The sequence below is a fragment of the Berghia stephanieae genome, chromosome 4, assembly GCF_034508935.2.
Source record: "Berghia stephanieae isolate SIO BIC M18660-M18661 chromosome 4, UCSD_Bste_1.3, whole genome shotgun sequence".
Lineage (NCBI taxonomy): Eukaryota > Metazoa > Mollusca > Gastropoda > Nudibranchia > Aeolidiidae > Berghia > Berghia stephanieae.
In genome coordinates this window covers 63,833,548-63,857,681 of record NC_088363.1, presented here as the reverse complement: position 1 = coordinate 63,857,681, position 24,134 = coordinate 63,833,548, and the positions used below count along the sequence as shown (strand labels likewise).

General features: G+C 33.1%; 2 protein-coding genes across 3 annotated transcripts in view; both read left to right on the top strand.

Annotated features, from left to right (window-relative positions):
* The window catches only part of LOC144971008 (NF-X1-type zinc finger protein NFXL1-like), a 47,313-nt gene that overhangs the window by 3,176 nt on the left and 20,003 nt on the right, over positions 1-24,134 (top strand). For both annotated transcript variants that reach the window (XM_078911289.1, XM_078911290.1), the window contains exons 2-12: positions 3,302-3,531; positions 4,865-5,038; positions 5,227-5,339; positions 6,090-6,229; positions 6,590-6,768; positions 7,183-7,344; positions 7,680-7,780; positions 8,983-9,097; positions 11,212-11,327; positions 11,810-11,941; positions 12,595-12,685. In XM_078911289.1, the coding sequence (XP_078767415.1) occupies positions 3,330-3,531; positions 4,865-5,038; positions 5,227-5,339; positions 6,090-6,229; positions 6,590-6,768; positions 7,183-7,344; positions 7,680-7,780; positions 8,983-9,097; positions 11,212-11,327; positions 11,810-11,941; positions 12,595-12,685 (1,525 nt within the window). In that variant the 5' untranslated portion in view covers positions 3,302-3,329. The remainder of the gene's footprint in view (positions 1-3,301; positions 3,532-4,864; positions 5,039-5,226; positions 5,340-6,089; positions 6,230-6,589; positions 6,769-7,182; positions 7,345-7,679; positions 7,781-8,982; positions 9,098-11,211; positions 11,328-11,809; positions 11,942-12,594; positions 12,686-24,134) is intronic.
* LOC144971007 (uncharacterized) lies at positions 13,197-19,728 on the top strand. Its single transcript, XM_078911288.1, has 2 exons — positions 13,197-16,670; positions 18,593-19,728. Exons 1-2 carry the CDS (start codon positions 16,394-16,396, stop codon positions 19,726-19,728), a joined length of 1,413 nt encoding a protein of 470 aa, XP_078767414.1. The 5' UTR covers positions 13,197-16,393.

Genomic DNA, 24,134 nt, shown 5'->3' with positions numbered 1-24,134 from the left:
TGAGCTATCCACGAACACAAAAAATATTCGTTTCAAACCCAAAGTCATTTCTAGATCCCTCTCTCACCCACTTCTTGAGATCGCCGATTCGTTCACCACCATCGCGAAGTAATTTTGACCAGCAGTTAAGCTTAACAGCCAATATTCTCATCACAAACATATAACATAGAAACGATTGAGACATTGAGTATGCTCCGGCGTATGGGGTGAATTTTTAATTCAGAAAAGTGAGTGGAGCAGGCACTTATGTTGGTAACAACAAGATATGAAGTGAGTAGAAAAGTGCCAGAAGACAATAGAGAATAAAATATTTTTTTCGCGGCGGTGGTGGGGTTTGAACCTGCGACCTTATTGGTACGACAACTACGCCTGGCAGGTGAGAGCGTGGCTCTACCGTGTGAGCTATCCACGAACACAAAAAATATTCGTTTCAAACCCAAAGTCATTTCTAGATCCCTCTCTCACCCACTTCTTGAGATCGCCGATTCGTTCACCACCATCGCGAAGTAATTTTGACCAGCAGTTAAGCTTAACAGCCAATATTCTCATCACAAACATATAACATAGAAACGATTGAGACATTGAGTATGCTCCGGCGTATGGGGTGAATTTTTAATTCAGAAAAGTGAGTGGAGCAGGCACTTATGTTGGTAACAACAAGATATGAAGTGAGTAGAAAAAAAATTTTTATTCTCTATTGTCTTCTGGCACTTTTCTACTCACTTCATATCTTGTTGTTACCAACATAAGTGCCTGCTCCACTCACTTTTCTGAATTAAAAATTCACCCCATACGCCGGAGCATACTCAATGTCTCAATCGTTTCTATGTTATATGTTTGTGATGAGAATATTGGCTGTTAAGCTTAACTGCTGGTCAAAATTACTTCGCGATGGTGGTGAACGAATCGGCGATCTCAAGAAGTGGGTGAGAGAGGGATCTAGAAATGACTTTGGGTTTGAAACGAATATTTTTTGTGTTCGTGGATAGCTCACACGGTAGAGCCACGCTCTCACCTGCCAGGCGTAGTTGTCGTACCAATAAGGTCGCAGGTTCAAACCCCACCACTGCCGCGAAAAAATTTTTTATTCTCTATTGTCTTCTGGCACTTTTCTACTCACTTCATATCTTGTTGTTACCAACATAAGTGCCTGCTCCACTCACTTTTCTGAATTAAAAATTTTTCCATAGCTGCAGTTTTTGTTTACGGCCCTAAAACGTTATCCGATAACTTCGACGAGTGAAAATTGGTAAGTTGACTATTTTTATTATAATTTTAAGTATTTTAGTATAATCAATGTGAAATTCAAAGGATTTGTGTTAGTTTTAATGCCCGTTTTTCTGTGTGTCGCTCTTCCATAGCAGTTTTTCCATAGCAGAATCAAGCCGGCTTCGATTGTTTTGATTCTGATAATTCCATTTCTAACCCCTGAAAGTCGATAATCGACTTATTTTATTGTAAATATATGATGAATAACAAGATAGAAACCCACAACTACGCAGGATGATGTTATTTTGGCTTGAAATGCCTTGATTTAATGTGCGATACGGCAAAGTTTGGAAAACTGCTATGCCACAGAATAGCGAAACCAATATGGCGGCTGATTCACGATAATGGCATGGCTGGCGACCCATAAGAAATCAACTAAATTTAGATTAAATTTATGAAAATGATAAATAGACGTTATTTTTATCAAATTTGAATAGAATTATGTTCCCTTTCATTTAATTTGATTCCCACCATTTTTCTTTCTTGTATGATTCAGATAACATCAGTAAAATTTCTCTAATTAGTTGTACATTTATTTCAGCTACTTTTCTTCATATAAATATTTCAATGATTATATGTTATTAGACTCATTATTAATATTATTTGCTAATTTGTATATTTTTCTTTGGGCAGGTTCTTTTATTATTTCATATTGCATTACACTTCTTAACATATGAGATATAAACACAACTTTCTATTTGACTTTAATGTAATACCAGAACCATATTTACTTATCTTTCCCAGATCAGACTGTCCAGTGGTGAAGGTGGGGGAGTACCTCAAAATAACATGCGAGATAAACAAGTTCACAAAGACTTTTTTTGCTGTTGTAAGAAGTTTTTCATACCTTTAATGCAATATTTTGTAATATTTATAACTCATTTTCATGTTTTCTGAAGTTGCAGGTGGTAAGTAAGCTGTTGTTTGACTTTGAAATTTGAAATTTTTTTTTATGATAAGAATATACCTATCATCTTGTTTCTTGTAATTTTTCCACAGGTTTCAACCCCACCAGAGCCTTCTTCTGATGCTCCATTCGTGCGATTCATGCGGAAGGGCCCTGGCAAGAGTTATGTGTTTGGTGATGTTCCAGATGAAAGCTTCATCAGTCAGGGCCCTCCGGACAACTACCGCTGGACGAAAGTGCCCTCGGAGCAAGTTACGATTGATAACAGGGGGCACTATTTTTTAAAATTATAATTGATTGTATATATTAACCTTTATTTGTATTTGCTGTATATATTAGATTTATTGATTATTTATAACATTTCAAAGAATTTTATACTTTAAAATAAAAAAAACATGAAAACTTCAAATTTTTCCGACTCGTGTCCTTTTGTATTTTTTTTTTTTTTACATTAAAAAAAAAAAATGGCATGAATCCTGCTATTATTTTGAGAAAAATGCATGGGCTGCTTAGTTATGCTGTTTTAAGATGATTTCAAATGCCTGGGGGCAGGTTTGCATTGAAATTTTGGTGATCCTGAGAATTACCAGAAATTTTCAAAAAAACGGAAGAGTTGTCTTTCTTTGACAATTTCTCTTCATGTAAGAGGCCTGCTGCTCTCAAAAGCTATTTTTTCTGAATCTGCAATGATTAACCTTTCATTTGATACCAAATATGATGTGTTTGGAGTATTTTGAAAATTGGTCAAAATGGGCCCCAAAATGAAAACCCTCTGAGACCCTTTGTGTTTTCCGCCATATATATATATGATTAAACTTCTCAAAATGGTTTTATATCAGGATGAACAAAATGCCAAACATTGAATCTATCATCACGAATATAATAAAGTTTTCCGTACAAAACCAGGTGCTCTTTTGGAGAAAACAAGTACTGTTTATTGTACTGTAGGGGACTGGAATTATGTATTTTTGAACATTTGAATATTATTAAGATCATTTTAAGAAATAAAAATTTTATGACCCACCGTGGCATAATACCAGATTCTGCTCTTTTTGTTGTATATAAAGGGGCTCTTTTAGACACTTTAAAAACTTTTGAAATCAGATGATCAAACTTATTTTTCAGATTTTTACTGATGAGCAAGTAATAAACCATGTTTGTTCGTGGAAGAGGTAGAGGAAATCGGAACCAACCAACTTCACAACCCAGTCAATCTTTTAATCCTTGGTCACAATCAAGGGGTAGAGCATCTGCTAATCAAAATGGACATAATGCAAGAAAACCAGGAGTGGTGAAATCACAGTCAGTGGATTCACATGGTGGATCAAGTAATGCTGATAATAGTTTGGAAAAAAGTATGGTGATAATTAGATTCAAAAAGTATATATATATATATATATATATATATATATATATATATATATATATATATTATATATATATATATATATATATATATATATATATATATATGTATATATATATATATATATATATATATGTATATATATATATATATATATATATATATATATATATATATATATATATATATATATATATATATATATATATATATATATATATATATATATATATATACAACATCTATAATTTTTCTTTTGTATCTTTTTCTCTATTGTTCATTTACTTTTTTTTTTTAATGTCACTCAAATCTTCAAAAATAGCCTGGTTATAACCAAAAACAGTTTTAAAAGTTATCTATGGATGATTAAAATATGGTAAACTGAAAAGGACTTGAATAAATAGAGTTATTCTCTGATGCCGCTACAAATGCATTCAATGACATGAGCTGGAGCGGGTTTTTAATTTTTTGTTTGTTTTTGTTTTTTTTTAGCACAATATCACTAAACATACTCAAAGCTCTTTACAAGGTTGCCCCTAGCCAGTAGCAATAACATGTAGGATGGGACATGACATCTGTAAGGTGATATTACAATTTCTTTAGACTGAGTTAATGCTGTTCACCACCGGATATTCATTTTACACCGGAATATGGTTAGAGAATTTAAGTAAAGAGCCTATTTCAAGACTCACCTTTGCATCGCTCAGAACAGGATCTGAACTGGGAACCTGCCGGTCCTATGTGTGTGCTATACAACAAGACCACAAAGCTGCAAATAAATGACAAAAGTTTAACACTGATAATAATATATTACTTAGTTAAAGTTCAGGTTATGCCAACATAATCCAACTTATTTGTATTGTGGGTTTAAGAAAGAAATGGTTTTGAAATGGAAATTTTTGTTTTTAAATGTTCAAAATGAAATTATGCCATTCTTACTCATTTTGTTTTTTTAAAATGTTGGTGTACCTTGTCTGCTGTGAGTCATTTGCAAAAGCTGTCCGTTAGATGAGCAGTAATTTTACTATGAATTGCAGCAATTTCTCTAAGATGGGAGTGGCAAGTTGTTACATTGAATCTATAATATTCCTAGAAAAAAATGTTTTGATTTATCAGAGTTGTCATCAAATAACTTTGCTAAGTTCACAATTAATCGAAACAGTTTGGTTTCTCTTGTAGTTTTATAATCAATGTTGATCTCCTAATTTTGTTGTCAGTTTTTAAAGATTATTTAAAGATCCATAGAATACATTTTAAGTTGCATTAACTGTAGCACAATTAAGCATGTCATATTGATTTGATTTTAATGTTTCTTTATAAAGGTCAGAGGAATGCAGAGGAGTTGTTTGCAAAGGCACGAAGTGAGCACCTGCAGTCAGCTCAAAAATTGTTGGAAGGTGACAATGAAAATGAGATTGAATCCTCAGACGACGAAGAAGAAGACATTGGAAATGTTGTTCTTGCTGGTGTTTTCAAATCCTATGCAAGTACATATGGTATGTAAAATATCTCACTGTTGTGAATTTTATGTCACAACTACTACACACGGATACCCCACCTATATTGTGATATGACTTATGAGTTATGTGAAATCAAATGCATTTTTTATTTGAAATGCTTTATAATGGTTTTTATTATCGATATCATAGTACTGACTGTAAATTTTTTATCATTCATTTGACAGAAAATCAAAACCAAGATGAAATTGAGTCTGCTCAAGAAAAACTCCTTCACTCTTTTCGATCTGGGACATCAGCTTGTCTTGTCTGCATAGAATCCATCAAAAAAGAGGACCCTGTATGTTTTATTTCAATTTTGACATTTTAAAGGAAAGGAAAATGTAGCATTGAAATTAAAGATAATAGATATTACAAAGTTTAAGATTAACTTTGTTTCTCATCAGTTTGATCAAATTCAGTAGTGAGAAATTAAAGGAAATCATATGGTTAATACTTTTATATCTCAAAAGACAATAACTCTTCTCAGACGCAAAATTCAAGGTAATAGGGACAATTGTATGGTAGAAAAATTGGGGGAGGGGGGGGGGGGGGGGTGTGCATTTAAAATTCGTCATAAAGTGTTATAATATATTACTAATGTTAATTATATATTCACAAGTTCGGGGATAAAGCATACACAAGTGACAATTCAAAAAGTTATTGAATAAACCAGAAAGAGATATAACGAGTAGAAGCTTGCAAAATGCAATAACATGATGCCTCATCACCTAAAACAAACCACCGGGAAACTTGCATCAGAATTTAATCCTCCAAGAGTAAATGCAGCATTGTTAATGACTAATTCCCAAACTACATTGACTTACCAACAAAAAAAAACATTCGGAAAAAAATCATTTAAGGTCCGCCAAACATTTCCACACCTTGTTTCTCCCCAAACAGATATATATCTGCTCATTTTTCTTGTGCTTTTTGAAAGATATTAACATTTCTCATTTATTTTCAATATCTTTCTTTTCTTTGATTTGTTTTTCTTCCTATTTTTTTTTTTTTTTTTGTATATATGTATTTCTGTTTGCTTTTGTTGCAGATGTGGAGCTGTAAAGGCTGTTACTGTATGTTTCATATTCCTTGCATCCAAAAATGGGTAAAGGAGGGAGTTTATCACAAACAATATGTTTCTGGTGATCTAAATACAACCAAGCCTTCACACAATATACCATGGAATTGGTAAGAATGGAAATCAACCATGGATAAATCCTACTCACCTACGTATTTTGGAAATGTTTTAATTAAATGATATTCAATTTGAAATTGGTTTCATGTAACTTTACTTGATATTGATCAGCAAGGAATTTTTGCCCAACCTGTACATTAACACATTTTACTTTATTTGATTTTAAATCGTTCTTGTTCCCACTCCCATGATTTATTAAGAGTAAGGAATGCAGATTACATTCATATTTTGCACTCAAAATTTATTTTTTTAAAATAGAGAATGATAATTAACTACTTAATTGTCTGATTCTATCTGAAGAATTTTTACCATTGAGTTTTATTATTAATTTTTTTCTCTTATTATGATAATAGTCCCAAATGTAGATTTGAGTATGATCAAAAAGAATGCCCGACACATTACTACTGTTTCTGTGGCAAGCAAAGAGACCCAAAGTTTGATCCTTGGAATGTTCCTCATTCTTGTGGAAATGTCTGTGGTCGTAAATTGAGACCAAATTGTGGACACACTTGCCTTTTGCTTTGTCATCCAGGTATGCCAATATTTTTTTAGATTAAAAAAAATGTCAAAGAAGAAGCTGTTTTTGTTTGACCAAATATTTGTCGTGCATTTGTGTATTGGAGTGTACTGTAATAGTTGGTTTTTATTTTGAACTCATTGATATTTTCATCTGTAAAACACCAAGAGTATGGTTATTCGTTGTTGAGTGCTAACTTTGTTTTGTTAGCTAAATGAAATTTATCATTTATAGACAGTTGTCAAGTCCATTCAATTTATTTTACAGGAATAAAATTCCAGGTGTTTACTGATTTTAGCAGGCCTATTTTAAAGCTAAAGTTACCCCATATATCACAGTCCCGTCACCTCCAATGTATGAATATAGAGTCTGAGCAGGATGAAATGAAATTGACCCCAGAATTATTAATTTTTAAATTCAATATTCCAGGTGCCTGCCCACCATGCCCTGTAATGATGCAATCTAAGTGTCACTGTGGAACCAGTAACCCTCGCATGGTACGATGTAGCGTCCGAAACTGGGCTTGTGGGAAGACATGTGGTAAAACTCTTTCATGTGGACAACACAAATGTCAAAACAAGTGTCATATGGGTAATGTATAGTACTCATTTTCTGTTCACCTGTTATATATGTATATCTCTGAAGGTAATTTAAAGTAATAATAATTTCATTTTTCTTTGGCTTTAGATTTATTTAGAAATTAGAATTGGTCTTATTAAACAACTAGTTTTACCTTGTGCTCATATTAAAAATGTTTAATTTTTGGAAAAGATTGGCTATTCTTTCATTGCCATTTTTATCTTTTAAATTCGATGTGGCTCAAATAATGATTTAGTTCAGAAATTATTTAAATATAAAAAACAATATAAAGACAATAGTTTCTTATCATTTCCCTTGTCAAGTCACTTTCATATTTCATCTGTCAGGTGAGTGTGAAGCGTGTACTAAGAAGAGTCTTCAGAGTTGTCTCTGTGCGAAGGAAAAGACACAGAGGCCTTGTGACAGTGTCTCTTGGCAATGTGAAGGGGTACAAGACCTATTTGTTCTTAGTTTTTGTTTAAATTTGTTTTCATGTGCTCACAGCCTAATACTTAGGATAATTTTTATTTTAAGATAAGTAGGTATGTGAGATATTTTGACGATGTCATTCTCTGTGTAACTGGTTTTGACTAAATTTTACAGGAGAGACCAAAAAAGAAAAATTTGCACACATTCTTGATGCAAAATAATGTCCATCATGTTTTGTTGATACGTCTTATTTATACTGCCCCTAGGTATCCCCACTGACTATGGGGTTTACTGGAAAGGAGTTCTGAACATTATTAGCTGACACAAATAAATAAATTTTTTTCCCAGTTACACGTTTAGAGAATGACACCATTGATACATGAGTCCTAAGTAATTTCTTAGGAGACAGTGGGCACTTATCGATATCCGACTCATGGTAAAGGGATCTATTTTCTGTTTCCTTCCATGTAAATCTGTTTGCTCCTTTTTTCTATGTATCTATGCGGCTATGTGGTCTTGTGTTATGACACTCGCTTTCGGATCGGAAGGTCCTGGGTTCGAGCCTCGCTCTGCGCATAGTTGAGTCCTTGGAAAAGGCTCTTTACTCTCATTCTCTCACCGTACTCAGGTGTAAAATGAGTACCTGGCCGTTAACAGCGTTGTCTCTGTCCGAAAAAATTATAATATTGCCTAACAGGCGTCATGTCCCGTCCTACATGTTAAGTGTTGCTGTTAGCCCATTGTAAAGCGCTTTGAGCACGTTTAGTGTATATTGCGCTTTATAAAAGCTCAATTATAAGAATTTGAAAAGTCCCATTTTGGCTATAATGGAATCTTTGAAACTTTAGGCAATTCAATAAATTCTCATAAAATGTGTCAAAAGTGCATATAATGATATCAAGTGAACAAATATAGTTAATCTACATTCAAAAGCTTCAGAATGATATGACATTACCTGAAAGAAGTCTAGTGATTTATTAAAATCTCTGATACAAATACATTTTCAAGTTAAAAAATACTTTTGTAGCTGTTGAAAATGCATGGTTTATGATCTATGATTACACCATTAGTTCAATACTTATTTTTAAAAATATGTTATAATGATATTTGACTCACTGTCACCTTGCATTTATCTGTTACCCTCATTATTTTGAAAAATGTCCTTTCCTTTTGTTTCATCCAATAATTCTGAATTTAATAAAATCTTTATTGATTTGATAGGTGTGTAAGAAGCATCTGAGTTGTGGTAATCATGTCTGTGAGAAAATTTGTCACAAAGGGCCTTGTGGTGATTGTCCCCGCTCCGGACCAAGAAAATGTCCCTGTGGAAAAAGTGGTACGTTTGTTCTAAAATATCATTGAACCACATAGATTTGTTTTACAAAGAATTCATTCCTCGACATTTATATTTATGGGATCCCAATATCAGGAACTTGTTGAGAGTAATTTACTCACATTTTCATCAATATCATCATCATTATTATCTTCATCTTCATCATCATCATCATCATCATCATCATCATCATCATTAATAACAATAGTAATAGTAATAATAATTATGATAATAATAATAATAATAATAATAATAATAATAATAATAATAATGATAATGATAATAATAATAATAATAATAATAATAATAATAATAATAATAATAATAATAATAATAATAACAATGATAATAAAATTGATAATATTTATTTTGATTAAACGATTTGTTTTTCTCCTTTCTGTTACCTTGAGACCTTGAGATTGAATAGCAGTTACTTTGTTTTATATATATATATATATATATATATATATATATATATATATATATATATATATATATATATATATATATATATATATATATATATATATATATATATATATATATATATATATATATCCTTTCTTAAAAAAATAAGCATTGTGGAGAATATTGTGCTTATTTGAGTCAATAAAAAAATTGATACGGCGCACAACTCTACTGAAAGATTTGAAAATTAAAATGTATTTTTTAGAGATAGATAAACAGATAACTTGATTTCCTTTTATAATTTAAAGTCAGTTTGAAAGTTCATTGAGTCAAACAGATATCATAAAATATGTACCAACGACGACACTTGACTCCCAAAATCAACTAATTTTGACTCTGTAAAAAGTTGTCAATTTGCGTCATCTATTTATGACATCAAGTATTCTTATAACTTCCGTTGTGTTGTGTGGGTGTTGGTATTTTTAAGCAAATCGTGGCATTCATAGTGATATTATTCACTTGATCACATGAAGGTATTTCAGTCGCCATTTTGATTCTTTTTTTACTATTAGGGTTAGCTCGAGATCGAGGATATTTCTTTTTCTATTAAGGTTAGTCATAAGTCTTAGTAAAGGTGCTAGGATGTTTGTTTTTCCATAAGTGAAGCAAAGGGGAGACATTCCGAAAGCTCCTACATCCCCAGTATTCTTTAAATTTGTATTTTCACCGTTGATATTTTGTCAGGCATTTATTTATTCAATTTGTCATTATATCTAGAAGTATTTTAAAAACTCTAGAACAAACCTTGATAGATTTGTGAAAGTTTAAAAATTCTTAATTTGACCATTGTTTTGATTTTCAGCTGCCATTTTGATTTGTTAAATATTGAAAGGTAGTGCAAAGCAGTCCGAGAGTTGTTTTTTTTTTCTTTCTATTAGGGTTAGCTCGAGAGGTTAGTCATAAGTCTTATTAAAGGTGCTAGGAAGTTTGTTTTTCCATAAGTTAAGTAAAGGGGAGACATTCCGAAAGCTCCTACATCCCCAGTATTCTTTAAATTTGTATTTTCACCTTTGCTCTTTTGTCAGGCGTTTATTTATTCAATTTGTCATGATTTTTTCTATTAGGGTTAGCTCGAGATCGGATTTTTTTTTTCCTATTAGGGTTAGTCATAAGTATTATTAAAGTGCTAGAGTGTTTGTTTTTCCTATTGGGGTTAATTAAAGGTACTAGGTTTAATTTTTTCTTGGGGTTAGTTGAGGGAATATATTATTCAATATATTATTGGGCCTCACAGAAAAATCAACCGAAGATATACCAAATTACACAGACAACGTTGTTTACCAATCTGCCCTCATTAAATGATGGTGAGTACAGTATCGAATGAAAATAGTTCTTTCCCCGCGAAATTGCTGGCTTTTTACTAGTATATATATATATATATATATATATATATATATATATATATATATATATATATATATATATATATATATTTTTTTTTTTTTTTTTTTTTTTTTGTTTTTTTTTGGTTTTTTTTTTTGTTACTGTCTAGTTAAAATTGAATGGATGTCACTTGAACTTGACATTAAACTGTTTATCACATTATTAAGTTCCCACATCCTTTACAGATTAAATATTCATTTCACATCATGGAAATTTGAGAAGAAATCCAAGGTCACAACATTTTTTGTTTGGTGTTTTTATTGTAGTTTTCTCGCTGCCATGCACAGAAGATGTGCCAAATTGTGGAGATACTTGTGGGAAACAGCTTTCTTGTGGAGAACACATGTGTATACAAAGATGTCATAAGGGATCTTGTGGGCAGGTTAGTTTGAGGTCGTCTGAACCTGGACGAGATTTTCAAAAATATTCTTTTAAAAATCTACAATGAAGAGACTGCAATAGATTCTATTTCAATAAAAATCATTGCCATTTAATCTTTGATATTACAGCGATGTCCATTTTTAAACATGGTCGTTGGGAATCAAGCAGATTGTACTTATAGCCGGATCATGCTGTCTATGTTCAATGCTCGCACTATAGTAAAAAAAAAAATTGGACATGTTGTGGTTATATTTATCAGGTAGTTTTCATGTCATTAAGATTCTATAGAAGTTTAGCCATGTTAAAATTCAGATCCATTTCTTGGCGCTTCAATCAAAACTTTTGCTATAATTAAGTGCTTTTGATTATTTTCCAAGCATGAGCCATGTCTTTTTTTTTTTTTAGAACATGTAAATGTCTACAATATTTTTTTCTGTATGAAAATTATTTCTTCTGCCTTTTTGTCTCATGAAATGATCTTAGTGCATTGAAGTGACGATGAAAAAATGCAGATGTGGTCAGAAACAAAGAGAACTCATGTGTGCCAAAGAATACCTGTGTGAGACAAAATGTGATAAAATGAGAGATTGTGGCGTGCATAAATGCAATAAAAAGGTAATGTTATCTGACAAAGTGTTCTTGCAATATGTTTTGACCTTAAGAGATTTAATGTTAAGGTAAATATATTGTATTCATTTGATTAAAATGACTACCTCTTGAATTTATTCAGGTTATAAAAAAATTTATAAAAATTTGTCTTTTGGAATATGTTTGGCTAAATTTTACTATATCAGTAATTTTTATTTTGATGAAATTGAAAAAAAAAAGTATTAAAATAATGTACCAGCAATTGACATTGAATTGAATTTGGTTTACATACTATGTTACCTTTGAACATTATATTGTGATGTTGCACGATAATCAACATGTTTTTGATATGAAGAACTTGACTAGACGAGAAATTTTTAATTTTGAGCAAAAGAAACAAAATAAAACAATCATGAATGTAATTTTGTATCCTTTTACTTCTGTAGATATTGTTTTTTATTTTATTTTTTGCTTTTGGTACACTTTACTTAATACAACCCATCTAGTAATCACAATTTATTTACATTTCCTTTCTAGTACTACTTTATGCATGGAGGAAATTGATCAAGTTTTTAACTCAAGCCTTCACAAACTTAAAAAAAAACAACTAGATGCTAAAGCTAATAATTGATTCATATAATGTGTTTGAATTCTGAGGCTATTTTATTCAAAATCTTTAGTGCTGTGACGGTAATTGTCCAAGCTGTGAAAAAGTCTGTGGAAAAAGTTTGGGATGTCGAAACCACAAGTGTTCAAGTCCCTGTCATAAAGGTAGGAATTCAAAAGAAACTAAATATTCATTGCCCTTATATATATATATATATATATATATATATATATATATATATATATATATATATATATATATATATATATGTATTAATACCGGATAGGGAGACTTTTGGTACCCCTATTAGTTCATTTTACAGTACTTTACCAATAGGGAGACCAAAATCCGGTCCCCCTATTGATTTGACCTCTAGCACATTCACTTTTCTATTTTTAGTTTAAGGTTGTCAACCCAACCGTCAAGGATATATAATTGTAAATCATAGTATTGAAGTTATTTGTTAAACACCACAGTAAGAAGAGTTATGCCTAAATTTTCACGTTGGTCAATAAGGTGACCGCCTGAAAAAAGTACAATAGGGGTACCAGTGTTTTCATCGATATATTTCAATAGTGAGGCAATATATCTTTCCGAAATTTTCTCTAAAATTCTAGAGCATTATATGGATTTTTATAGTAATGAAAACCTAATATAAAATTGTGTGAAAGTTGATGAACTGAGGAATGAACAAGATATACGAATTATAATCTATTTTTAGAAACAGATTTATCGAATCTTGGTCCGGATTCTTATCTTGGTGACAAGAGACAAGCAAACATAGTAACTCTTTTTTTCGTGAAACGTATGTTTAGTCAATTTCGCGCATAAAGAGGCACTCGGCACTCACTCACTCCGCAAGTCAGTAGTAGGTGGTTATCAGTTATCAGCTTTAATTCTTAGTCAAACGCTTCATCAAACCCATTATTGAGTAGCATGTTGATGCCTGATGCCAGTTGAAGCCACCTCGACGTCGTGAAATGGAGCATCTTTTGTCATAGCAGTAGAATCGTCAGATGCCGCATTTAAATCCTCCATTCCAGGCGTTGCTGTTGCCATATCAATCTTCGAAATGATTTGGTCTAGACGTCAAGTTGACCCGTTCTATGTCTGAAGAGATTTTAAAGTGCAATACCTAACATTATATCTTGATCTACAAAAGAGTCTTTTTAAATGAACCGCTGTGTTTCTATATTTTTCAAGAACCAATGATTATCTGATAACCCCTGACTACTGACTTGCGAAGAGAGTGGCCGACGGACGTCCTCTCTATAGCCGCAAGTATTTTTTCGTCACTTGCTGAGTTCCAAACTAGACGTCTATGGCATCGTGGGGTAAATTGATGCTGGAGGCATCATTGAAGAGACACCGAGATAATTTAAATGGTAAGTTATTGGCCATTCTTATTACATCACTGTTGATTTAAGATTTTCAATAGGGTAGACATCACAATCACACACACACCGATTGATGATTGTCACTTGTCAGTCAGTCATTTGGAAGTGGAGTCAGATAATTCGGGAACTTCTGTAGACTGTAGATTCACACTAGTGAGTAAGATCTGTCGTTTACTACTACTACTACTACTACTACCACTACTACTTTTAGTTTTAGCGCTATCCAACTCAACACTTCTCGTGTTTATTTTATTTTGGCAAAACTAGAATGGATTTTTGAAAAGAATATAAAATAATTTAAACTTAAACCTGTCTTTGCATCTTGCTTTATGCATACAGTATGCCATATCACAGCCATCACAAAATCATAGTTTAATGTTGAGAATATGCTATTTCTTTTGTAACTTCAGATCAGAGAGATTTGAGCTTTAAAAATCCTGAAAAATGTCTTGCTGTCAATCCAGACAACCCTTTTGATGTGATCTATGATGTTAATGGTAAGAATGTAATTTGATGAGGAAATGAATAACATTTAGGTACACATAGTTTGCTTTTTTTTTTTTTTTTTTTGAGTCATGATGTGTAATACTATTACAGTCCACTCCGGATAATTGCAACTCGTTTAATCGCAACTTTCGGTTAATCACAATATTTCCTAAGCAATGGAAATAATTCTATATAAAAGTCACTGGTTAATTGCAACAAACTTCGGTTTTTTAAAAAGTGGTAAATTCAAGAAATCAAACAGTATATCATGATTAAATTTCATCATTGATGAAATCGTGACAGGTTGAAGAATCGAGAGTGAGCAGGATTTAATGCTACAGTAGTGTGTCACCACTCTGTTAGAGTCGAAAGAGGGCGGGGCTCTGCAGTATGGGTTTGTGACGTCATCGGTGGCCATTAAATAGAAGAGGGGTGGGGCTGGTCATAATCTTGACAACAGGTTATAAATGACAGTTATAAAGAGAGACTGAGCGATATCCTTTGTTTTAGGATTAACAACTGTGCATTGTGACCAACGAGTTTGGTGAGAGCTTATTGTCTCTCATTAAGGCTAATCTCTTTAACTCTGACAAATGTTGAATTGTTGAGAAAAAGATTGAAACTTCTTCCAATCTGAATAAGATATCGGCTTGCTTCATAGCTGCTTTTGGTTGACAAATCTACACGGGGCTGCCATATGGTTTTTGTTTCAATCAAATTGCTCTGTATGTGGTGGACTAAGAATATTATTTACTGGTTTGAGTTGACAATAAATGTGTAAAATGTTGAAATAGTGGACAGGAAACTGAATTTCGGTTAATCCCAACATTTTCGATGATCCCAAGGCATTGCGATTATCCTAAGTGGACTGTACCTGAATCTTGAACGAAAAACTATCATATGGATATGATTATAGACAGATTGGTTTCTGGAATTATATTTCCGTCCTCCCTTGCCAACTCTGACGTTCTTGAAATTTAAAAGAAAATAGCCAGAAGGTTTCGGACTTAATTTTCTTTTTTTTCCAAAGGACAATAGTCATAAGGTAAATAATTTTTAAAAAATCCTTTTACAGCACAAGATGGCATGATTTTTTGTTTAAGAGTTTAGAGAAAAACTTGCACATGATAGTCTTCAGCTTTTTTTTTTGTTGTTTTTATTTTCTATATCGACTCCAACTCAGAGCCTGAAAGTGATGCAGAACAAAGTTCCATATCACATGATTCATTTGTGGTAAGTATGTACATTAAAATAAAATCATAACATTTGTATAGCGTTTATCCACAGTTGGCACCATGCTCAAAATGCTTCACATCAACATATTTTGTGGTGGACAAAACACATTTGCCACAAAAGATGAGACCTGCAGTCTGTTAGGCGCAATACAATATTTCAGGACAAGGACAACACTGTTTTACACCAGTGAGATCTCCTAGTTTTTTGTTGTTAAAAATTTTTCTTTGCAGTGGACTTCGCCAACAATAACACTATTTTAAACCTTCCTCGTTATATTTTGAAGTGATATTCATTGATGAGCCATTCACATTTGAAGTCGTTTGTTTTTTATTTGACAAAATGTGAAAATGATGCGTTTCCAGGAAAAATTAAAATAGCTTCTGTTGGGATTATACTTTTGATCTCGCATTTTGTCCAAATTCTCTTGCATCGTAATGTTTATCAACTTTTTTTGTTAACTATATTGCAGTTGCAAGGTTAGGAAGTTCATATTGTTGCAATGACAACCGTTTATATGTCCAGAATCGTAGTGATATAAAAAATTGTTTTGTAGTTGTTGGTCCTGGTGTAGGATTTAAAGAGTTGGTTAAAAACGGTTTACTGAAACCCTGGTTGGTGTATCTATATTTATCCAAGCACAGTTGAACATATTAAATACTTAGACAATATGTCTGCCTTTCTCAACTCTTTTTTATTATACTTGCATTATTAACCAGCTAATTGTTTAGTTGGATTATTAAACAATGGCTCTTCATGTTTATTGTCAACATGAATAAATTGATTGATCTGTCATCTTTTCCACAAAATATACAGGGTCCCGATTTTGTTGCTGACTCCGAGTCTGATTCCTCTACGTACTCTGTGAGGTACCCAATGCTGAGTACATCATTGTCTTTGGAACCTAGTGCTCATTCCCCAACTCAGTCAGAGCCTCATCCACAACTATCACAGACTGAACCTCGTTGCCAGTCTGGGACCCAGGTTCAACCCGAATGCTATACACTTGCAAACCAACGTGTTACGTGCAATGGTGAGTCATTTTTTTGTCATTCTTCTCCTTTGATATTTGTGGGATCAATTTTAATTTACCCATTCCTTTTAAAAGAAAACTTCCACCCCCTCCATGGTGCTGCATTTGTGTTATTGCATTTTTTTCTGTTTTGGCAGTGCTGCGTCGCAAAATACGCTACCATTTACATAACAAGCACAAATCCAAATTTGATAGGGTGGACATCTTAGAATCTGAAACCCCAATGTGTGAGTGATATCAGTGAAACCAGCCATAAAAATGTTCATGTTTATTTTATTGGGGTTTTTTTTGTCTGTAATAGACTTAAATAGCTTGTATTGTAAGTGTTAAAATGGTTTTTTTGTTACAACCCATCTATATATTAAAACTGTTTCTTTGTATTTCTATGATGCTTAAGGCTTTTTTTCACAGACCAGCTGGAAACTTAACGAGAATCAGAGTAGATAACATTTTTATTAATCTTGCAACCTAAACAGTATATGATGATTGGGAGCATTTAAAGAAAAGCACATTTTCTTTTTAATTTGTCGGTACTAAAATTATACTTTGATAATGTCTGCTGTGCTACAAACCCTTTTGACTTCCAGGTTCAATATTTTTCTTTATTCTAAAATTCTTGGGTTTCCTTTCAATGACAACTGAGATCATTAAAATTCAGCTCACAACATGATGTGTGTAGATTTGATGAAAACATATGTTCGAGTTGAGAAGCAGTGTTCACGAACTTGCTGATCGTTTTTACTAGCATTTATTTTCCTAACTTACCTGTGTCAATTAACAAAGGCAAGACTCAAATATTTTCTATCTGAACAGTGTGTTTGTTATTGAAATATTTCCGGCATATACATGTCATATTTCATTCCCACAAAATATAAATCAGGATTAAGTTGTCTGGGCATCAGCATCGTTCAGGCAGTTGGGGGGAAGTCTTTAAGGAATTAATGAAGCCGATGCTCAACCGGTCTGGAGGACGTTTGATTGATGTCGGCTGTTTGTTCTGCCAGCCGGTGATGTTTTCTCACTCCCTCAATGACAAAGAAAGTCATTGTTATGACTATGAACTATAGTCTATTATTTCTTTTGTTACTATATTAATTGTTACTTATTGCCGCTACTGTTATTATTATTATTATTATTATTATTATTATTATTATTATTATTATTATTTATTATTATTATTATTATTATTATTATTATTATTATTATGATATTGCCTTCATTGCATTCTATTACTATTATTGATATAATTAATTTCTGATTGTTGTAAATAATTTATGTGAATTGAATTTTGTCGATTGGCCAAGGGCCTACAATAAACTTAAATGAAATGTTAGTCTTTGGATAGGACTTGGGTCTATTCTTGATTGCTTTTCCGCCTGGGTCGAGTGAAGCATTTGGAGTAAATTTTGTTGCTCAACGTAAAAAACATGACGCTTACCATTCTGCTGATACTGATACCTCCAAGGGGTGGTTGGGGAAAAACCTAAAATTCTTTTGACATTCTGTCTGATTTTTCGCTGAAACAACAAAGGACAATCTATGTATTCAGATGAGACTTCAATGTGTTACTATTCCGATTTATGTTCATATTTTGATTATAATGAAGAGGGAACCCTGAACCTAGTGAAGTGGGTGGATTGATCTATTTATTTCTATTTCAAAACAAAAATATGGCGTCTTTTCACTGGATTTGTTATGTGGCAGAGGTCTCCACAAATCTAACATACCTCTTCCAAAGGAATAGATGGTAGAAAAGTATATAACAAGAAGGAATTATGACAGTTACTTGTCCAGGCCTTAAATATTTGGAATGCTATTCCTCTCTATCGCTGTCATGTAGCTGATGTGCATACGATCTGTCTATTGATTTATTTTCATAGTTCATAGCATGATGTGCTTTATTTTCTTCTTTTTTTTTCCAGAGAAATACAAAAAGCCAAGGAGACCCTGTCCATACTGTGGACAGTTGCAAACAAAACTCTCAAGGCATTTGATGAGGAAATACAAAGATGAGACAGAAGTTACAGAGGCCATGAAACAGCCTGTAAAGGAAAGGGATAGAACAATGGAGAATCTCAAGAAAAAGGGCATTTTTTATTCAAACACTAGAAACAATTCAATAGTTATGCGTGAGAGAGCACAAGGGTCACATGAAGTTGTTATGTGTGCTGGCTGTAAGGGGTTTTACTCTGGACGAAGGGTTTATGAACACAAAAAGAAATGTAGTACTGAGCATGCTCTGTGTACTGGGGTTGTAAAATTTTATCCCGTGGCTCCCAATGCAAGTAAAGAAATAAAGGAGAATATTCTTGACAAATTTCGGAATGATGAAGTGGGAAATTTGTGTCGATCAGACAAAGCTATAGTATTGTTAGGAACAAAATTGTGGAGTAAAAGTTCAAAGAAGGAGAGAAAAGTTATAATGAGTGATTTACGCATCTTAGGAAATTTGATTTTAAAAACTAGGAAGAGAACAAATCAACTTTCTTTCTCTGGAGAGGACGTGGTGAAGCGTTGTAACTTTAATGAAATATCGCAAACCATTTCTGAAATGACTTTGAAAGAGGATGGGACATTGAAAGCAGGCTTGAAGCTTTCAATTGGATTTATATTGAAAAAGTTAATTAATTTCTTAAAAGGGGAATATATAATGCAAAACAAAATGGAAGAATCCGCAGAGATAGATTTGTTCAAAGCTGTCCTGGATTATAATTGGGATAGTATTTTTTTTACAGCCAGAGTTCAATGTGAAGCAAAGAGAACAAATTTGAGAAAACCCAAAGAGATGCCATTAGAGAATGATATAAAGAAGCTGCGGCAATTTATTACTGAAGAGATAGTCCGTATTTGTGAGGATGATTATCAATTATTTGATTCACATATGTTTGTTAGGCTTCGCAATGTCATCGTAGCTAGGCTTACAATGTTTAATGCGAGGAGAGGCGGAGAACCCGCAAGGATGTTGTTAAAAGACTGGAATGATGCAGATTCAGGTGTATGGGTTGATCCCCAGCTTGTACAACATGTCACTGATCCTCTGGAAAAAAGCGTTACTTGAGAAGTATAAGCTGGCCTATCAGTCTGGAAAGGGAAGCAAGATGTTGGTCCCTGTGTTGATACCCAATGACACAATTCAGCCTTTAAGGAAACTTGCACAGGAGCGTAAAGCTGTTGATATTTCAGACAACCCATTTCTTTTTCCAAATACAGGAATATCCAAAGATCATGTAAGTGGTTACATTGCCATCAAATATGTCACTTCCTTAGTAAAGGATTTAGAGAAACCCCAGTTGTTAATAGCTGATAAATTCAGGCACCGAGCTTCGACATTATTTGCCTTACTTGATGTCCCACAACACGAGAGAGATGTCTTCTATCGACATATGGGACACAGTGAATCAATCAATCAAAACATTTATCAGTGTCCACTTGCAATACGAGAAACAACAGAAGTTGGTCATTTTTGGGTCAAATTGATAACTCAGCATCGGTCACTGGGGAAGGAAATTGTAACATTGAAACAAATGACTCTGTAGTGAATAGAGACTCAAATGCAAATTTTGGAACATCCATAGTAACAGCTGCAAATCAAGAAGAAATATTTGATGGTGAAGCAGGAGTGCCAAATCAGCTTACGTGTTCTTCAAAACAAACTGAACCCAAGAGGAATTCAAGCAAAAATCGGAGATACATGTCATGGTCAGATGAGGATACAGATAGAGTCAAGTCATATTTTAAAAACTTTGTCGAAGATGTTTCAGCACATGGTTCAAGGGGATCATTACCTAGAAAGTCTGAAATTATTCTGTTCTTAAAACACCACAGGGTATTTTCACAAAAAGGAATCCCTGAAGGTACACTAATTAGTTTGGTGAAGACAAAGATTTTTAATGAAAGAAATAAATATAGAAGGGAAAGAGCGTTTCAATCGGTGTAATGACAATCATGAATTTGATTTGTATTACATTCATTGTATTGTATAGTGTTATTGACATATTTTGGGGGTTTACAAAAACGTTTTATCTTTATATAGTACAATCTGTTCATCATTGCAATATCCTTTTTTATATTAATTGAACATTCATTTGCTCAGCTTGAGAGACAAATGCTTTGTAGAACCATAGCTGCCAACCGTTCTGTTAAAAACGGATTTGTTCCGTATTTGACTTCCTGAGTCCGTAAGTGCTTATTTTTAGTTCAAAATCCGTATTTTGTAATTTTTGACTAATTTGTGGTAAAAAAGCCATGTGAGCCTAATGAATTATTATTATTGATCCATTATTATTACTATTACTACTACTACTATTGTTGTTATTATTATTATCATTATTATTGGTGTCCAGTGAGAGCATAATCTCCATTTGTGTAGCTCTTTAATTTGAATTATGCCTCTATCATAAATGATTTTCAACAATTAAAAAAGTTCCATTCGTTTATATGACGCCTGTATTTTACTCAAACCTTTCATAATGTATTGGAGATTTGCATAGGATATGGATGTTAGCCTCGATATACTTTGAATATTCTAAGACAGTATTGATACTTTCACTATTTGTTACAAATATTATTTTAATTAAGAATAAAATTAAATCCACCTTTTTGATTGGAAGGTATTCAATAAGAAAATCAATTGCTTATATTGATTAAAGATGACAATGATTATTTCCCTTTATTAATTTATGAAATATATAAATTTAATCCCTTTAAAAACATCTTCATCTGATTTTAATTTTTTTTTTTCAAGCAAGCTTTTGTAACGGTTTAGGTTCAAGAAAAATAAGTATACTCCATTTTTAGGTGTGTTTATCTTGTCAAAGTAAAGAAGTAGGAATTCTCTAATATTTAGAGGTGCATTTTACTATAACTACTATTATAGTATACTACTTAAAGACCATTATGTTGCATGAAAGAAAACATATATGCAATCGTCTACTTTTTATCTGAACTCACCTAATTTTTACCCCAAAACGCCCTCTCAAGTGATGTACCAGGTTGGTAGTTATGCATTTCTAACCATCTTAAGTTATTTCATTTATTTTACAATTGTGCTTCTTGTGTATTGGTCCTTATCAAAGTTGAGGCAGTTGAATTCTTTCTTTATATTGTCCGTTCTGAATTTTGATCTCATTGTGGAAAGCTCCCATAGCGGGCAGGGAGGTACACACTGTGTCTTCTATCCCCTTATATCTGTTTTCCAACATGCTTTCAGTCTTTGTCTTGGAATGAGATTACTTGTTTTTTTCCTGGCCCTCGCCGGAGTCCTAGCTGGGAGGGAAGCAGTCAAATGCATATTTATTGTTTTGGGAGATGATATTTTTTTCCTTGTAAATCATCTCTCTGTTATGTATTATTATTATATTTGTTATTTTTTAATGTATAATGTAAGCATTTGAGTGTGTTCCTCTTTTTTGGATTTTGTTCTTGTGTCCGGATAAGACTTATAGGTGATCTCAAACTAAGTACATTGGTGATACGCTCTTGGAATCTACATCTGATCCCTATTTGTTCCCAGTTCCCCTATGTCTTACTTTCTCTTGGATGCTTCAACTGTAATTCTAGAACTTTTTACTATCCAATTTTCTTCCTTTTTACTGGCGCTGATATAACCTAAATGTGTTGCAAGCGCCGTAAAACCCTTAAAAACAAAACAACAATCATTGTGGAAAGTGTCATTTTAACGATTCAAATGTGCTGTACTAAACCCGATAAATGAGCAACATTTGGACTAGCCTCTGTCATCTCAAACTTGTTAATGTTAGTAATAGTAATTAAAAAGGCTGACTTTTATATGTTGCGATTCGATGAAGGGGGGGGGGGGGGGGCGGCGGGGCTTCGGCACACATCGCCCCTCATCCCGGGCAAAATGAGCGTTCCTTATTTTATTTTTGAAAAGTTGGCAGCTATGTAGAACTATCTGAAAGAATCAGATATGGCAGAATAAAAAGTCTTTCTACTAACCCTAACTTAATTGGCCAATGTAGCTTTATGTTCAGCATTTTCTAGATACCTAATGTAAAATTTCACTATTCTTTTTATGATAATTTTAAGAGTTGCAATCTTTAGAGGTGACTGTCAAGAAATGACACCTCTGTGCATTTAATTTCATTCTTTCTTTATCCCCTCATCCTTAATCAGAATAATAATAATTAATAATGAAAAAAAATGCAGCAACGACAGCTTAGAACGGCATAAAGTGCTTAAGAATTATTTTTTTTTCATTAAACTTTATTCAAACGATTTTCAACACTTTTGCTTCACAGTCTATGCTTTTTAACAAATGCAATTAAGCAACTTACCAGCAACAACATATTGGTTTGTTATCATTTGAGGGTTTTATCAGTAAAACTGTTTCTATCCTTTTATGTTGCACTGTACACATAGCAAACTTCATGCTTTTATTTGGTGACCAAAGACTTATGTGATACAGTGGATGAATGTTTGTGATGGCTTTTGGAACTGAAATAAACCTGCAATATGATTTGTAGACTTCTATCGTTATGTATCATTTTTCGGTCAAATGTAAATGTAATTTTACACGAGCTTGATGTATCATAAAACCCACAATGAGCTCAACGTGCAGCTGGTAGTACATTTATATGGACACGAACAACGTTGTTACAATTCAGTAACGTACTCCAATTAACACAAATGAGACTGTAAATGAGACTTTTACAATGACTCTGCATCGCCACAAATATGGATTCGAACCCTGGCAACCTGGACGAACTGTCTACCACGAAACCAAAGCAAGCATTGTGCAAGTTAAAGTGAATGAGATGTTGATTGAAGCCGTTCATTGTGTCCATCAGATCTGCTGTCCTATCCATCCAACTCCATTCACTGGGTGGGATTCCCGACTTCCCATAATGGGCAGGGACGTACTCGTTGCGTCTTCTATCCCCCTATGTCTGTTTTCCAACTTGTTTTCTGTCTTTGTCTCGGGATGGGATTACTTGGTTTTGTCCAGGACCTGGCTGGGAGGGAAACAGTCAAATGTATAGTTCGAGTTTTGGGAGATTATATTTTTCCCTTGTAAATCATCTGTCTGTTATGCTCTTTATTGTTTTGTTTACATATTATTTATGCTTTGTAAACATTTGAGTGTATCCCTCTTTGTTGGGACCTGTGCTTGTGTCTGAATGAGACGTTTAGGTGATCTCAAACTAAGTACTTTGATAGTGGGCTCTTGGAATCTACTGTTTCCTATTTGAAACAAATCCCCTTTGCCTTACTTTTTCTTGGGTGCTCTAATTGTAGTTCCAGAACTTTTTACTATCCCATTTTCTTCCTTTTTACTGGCGCTGATATGACCTTAATGTGTTGCAAGCGCCGTAAAACCCTTAAAAACAAAACAAAACAAACCAAGTCCATTCAGTGGTATACAACAACAACAAATAAACTCCTGGTCCCTTCTATCTCTGATCTTAAACCTGGGTCGTCAGGTTTCTAAAGGGGTCGGGGACT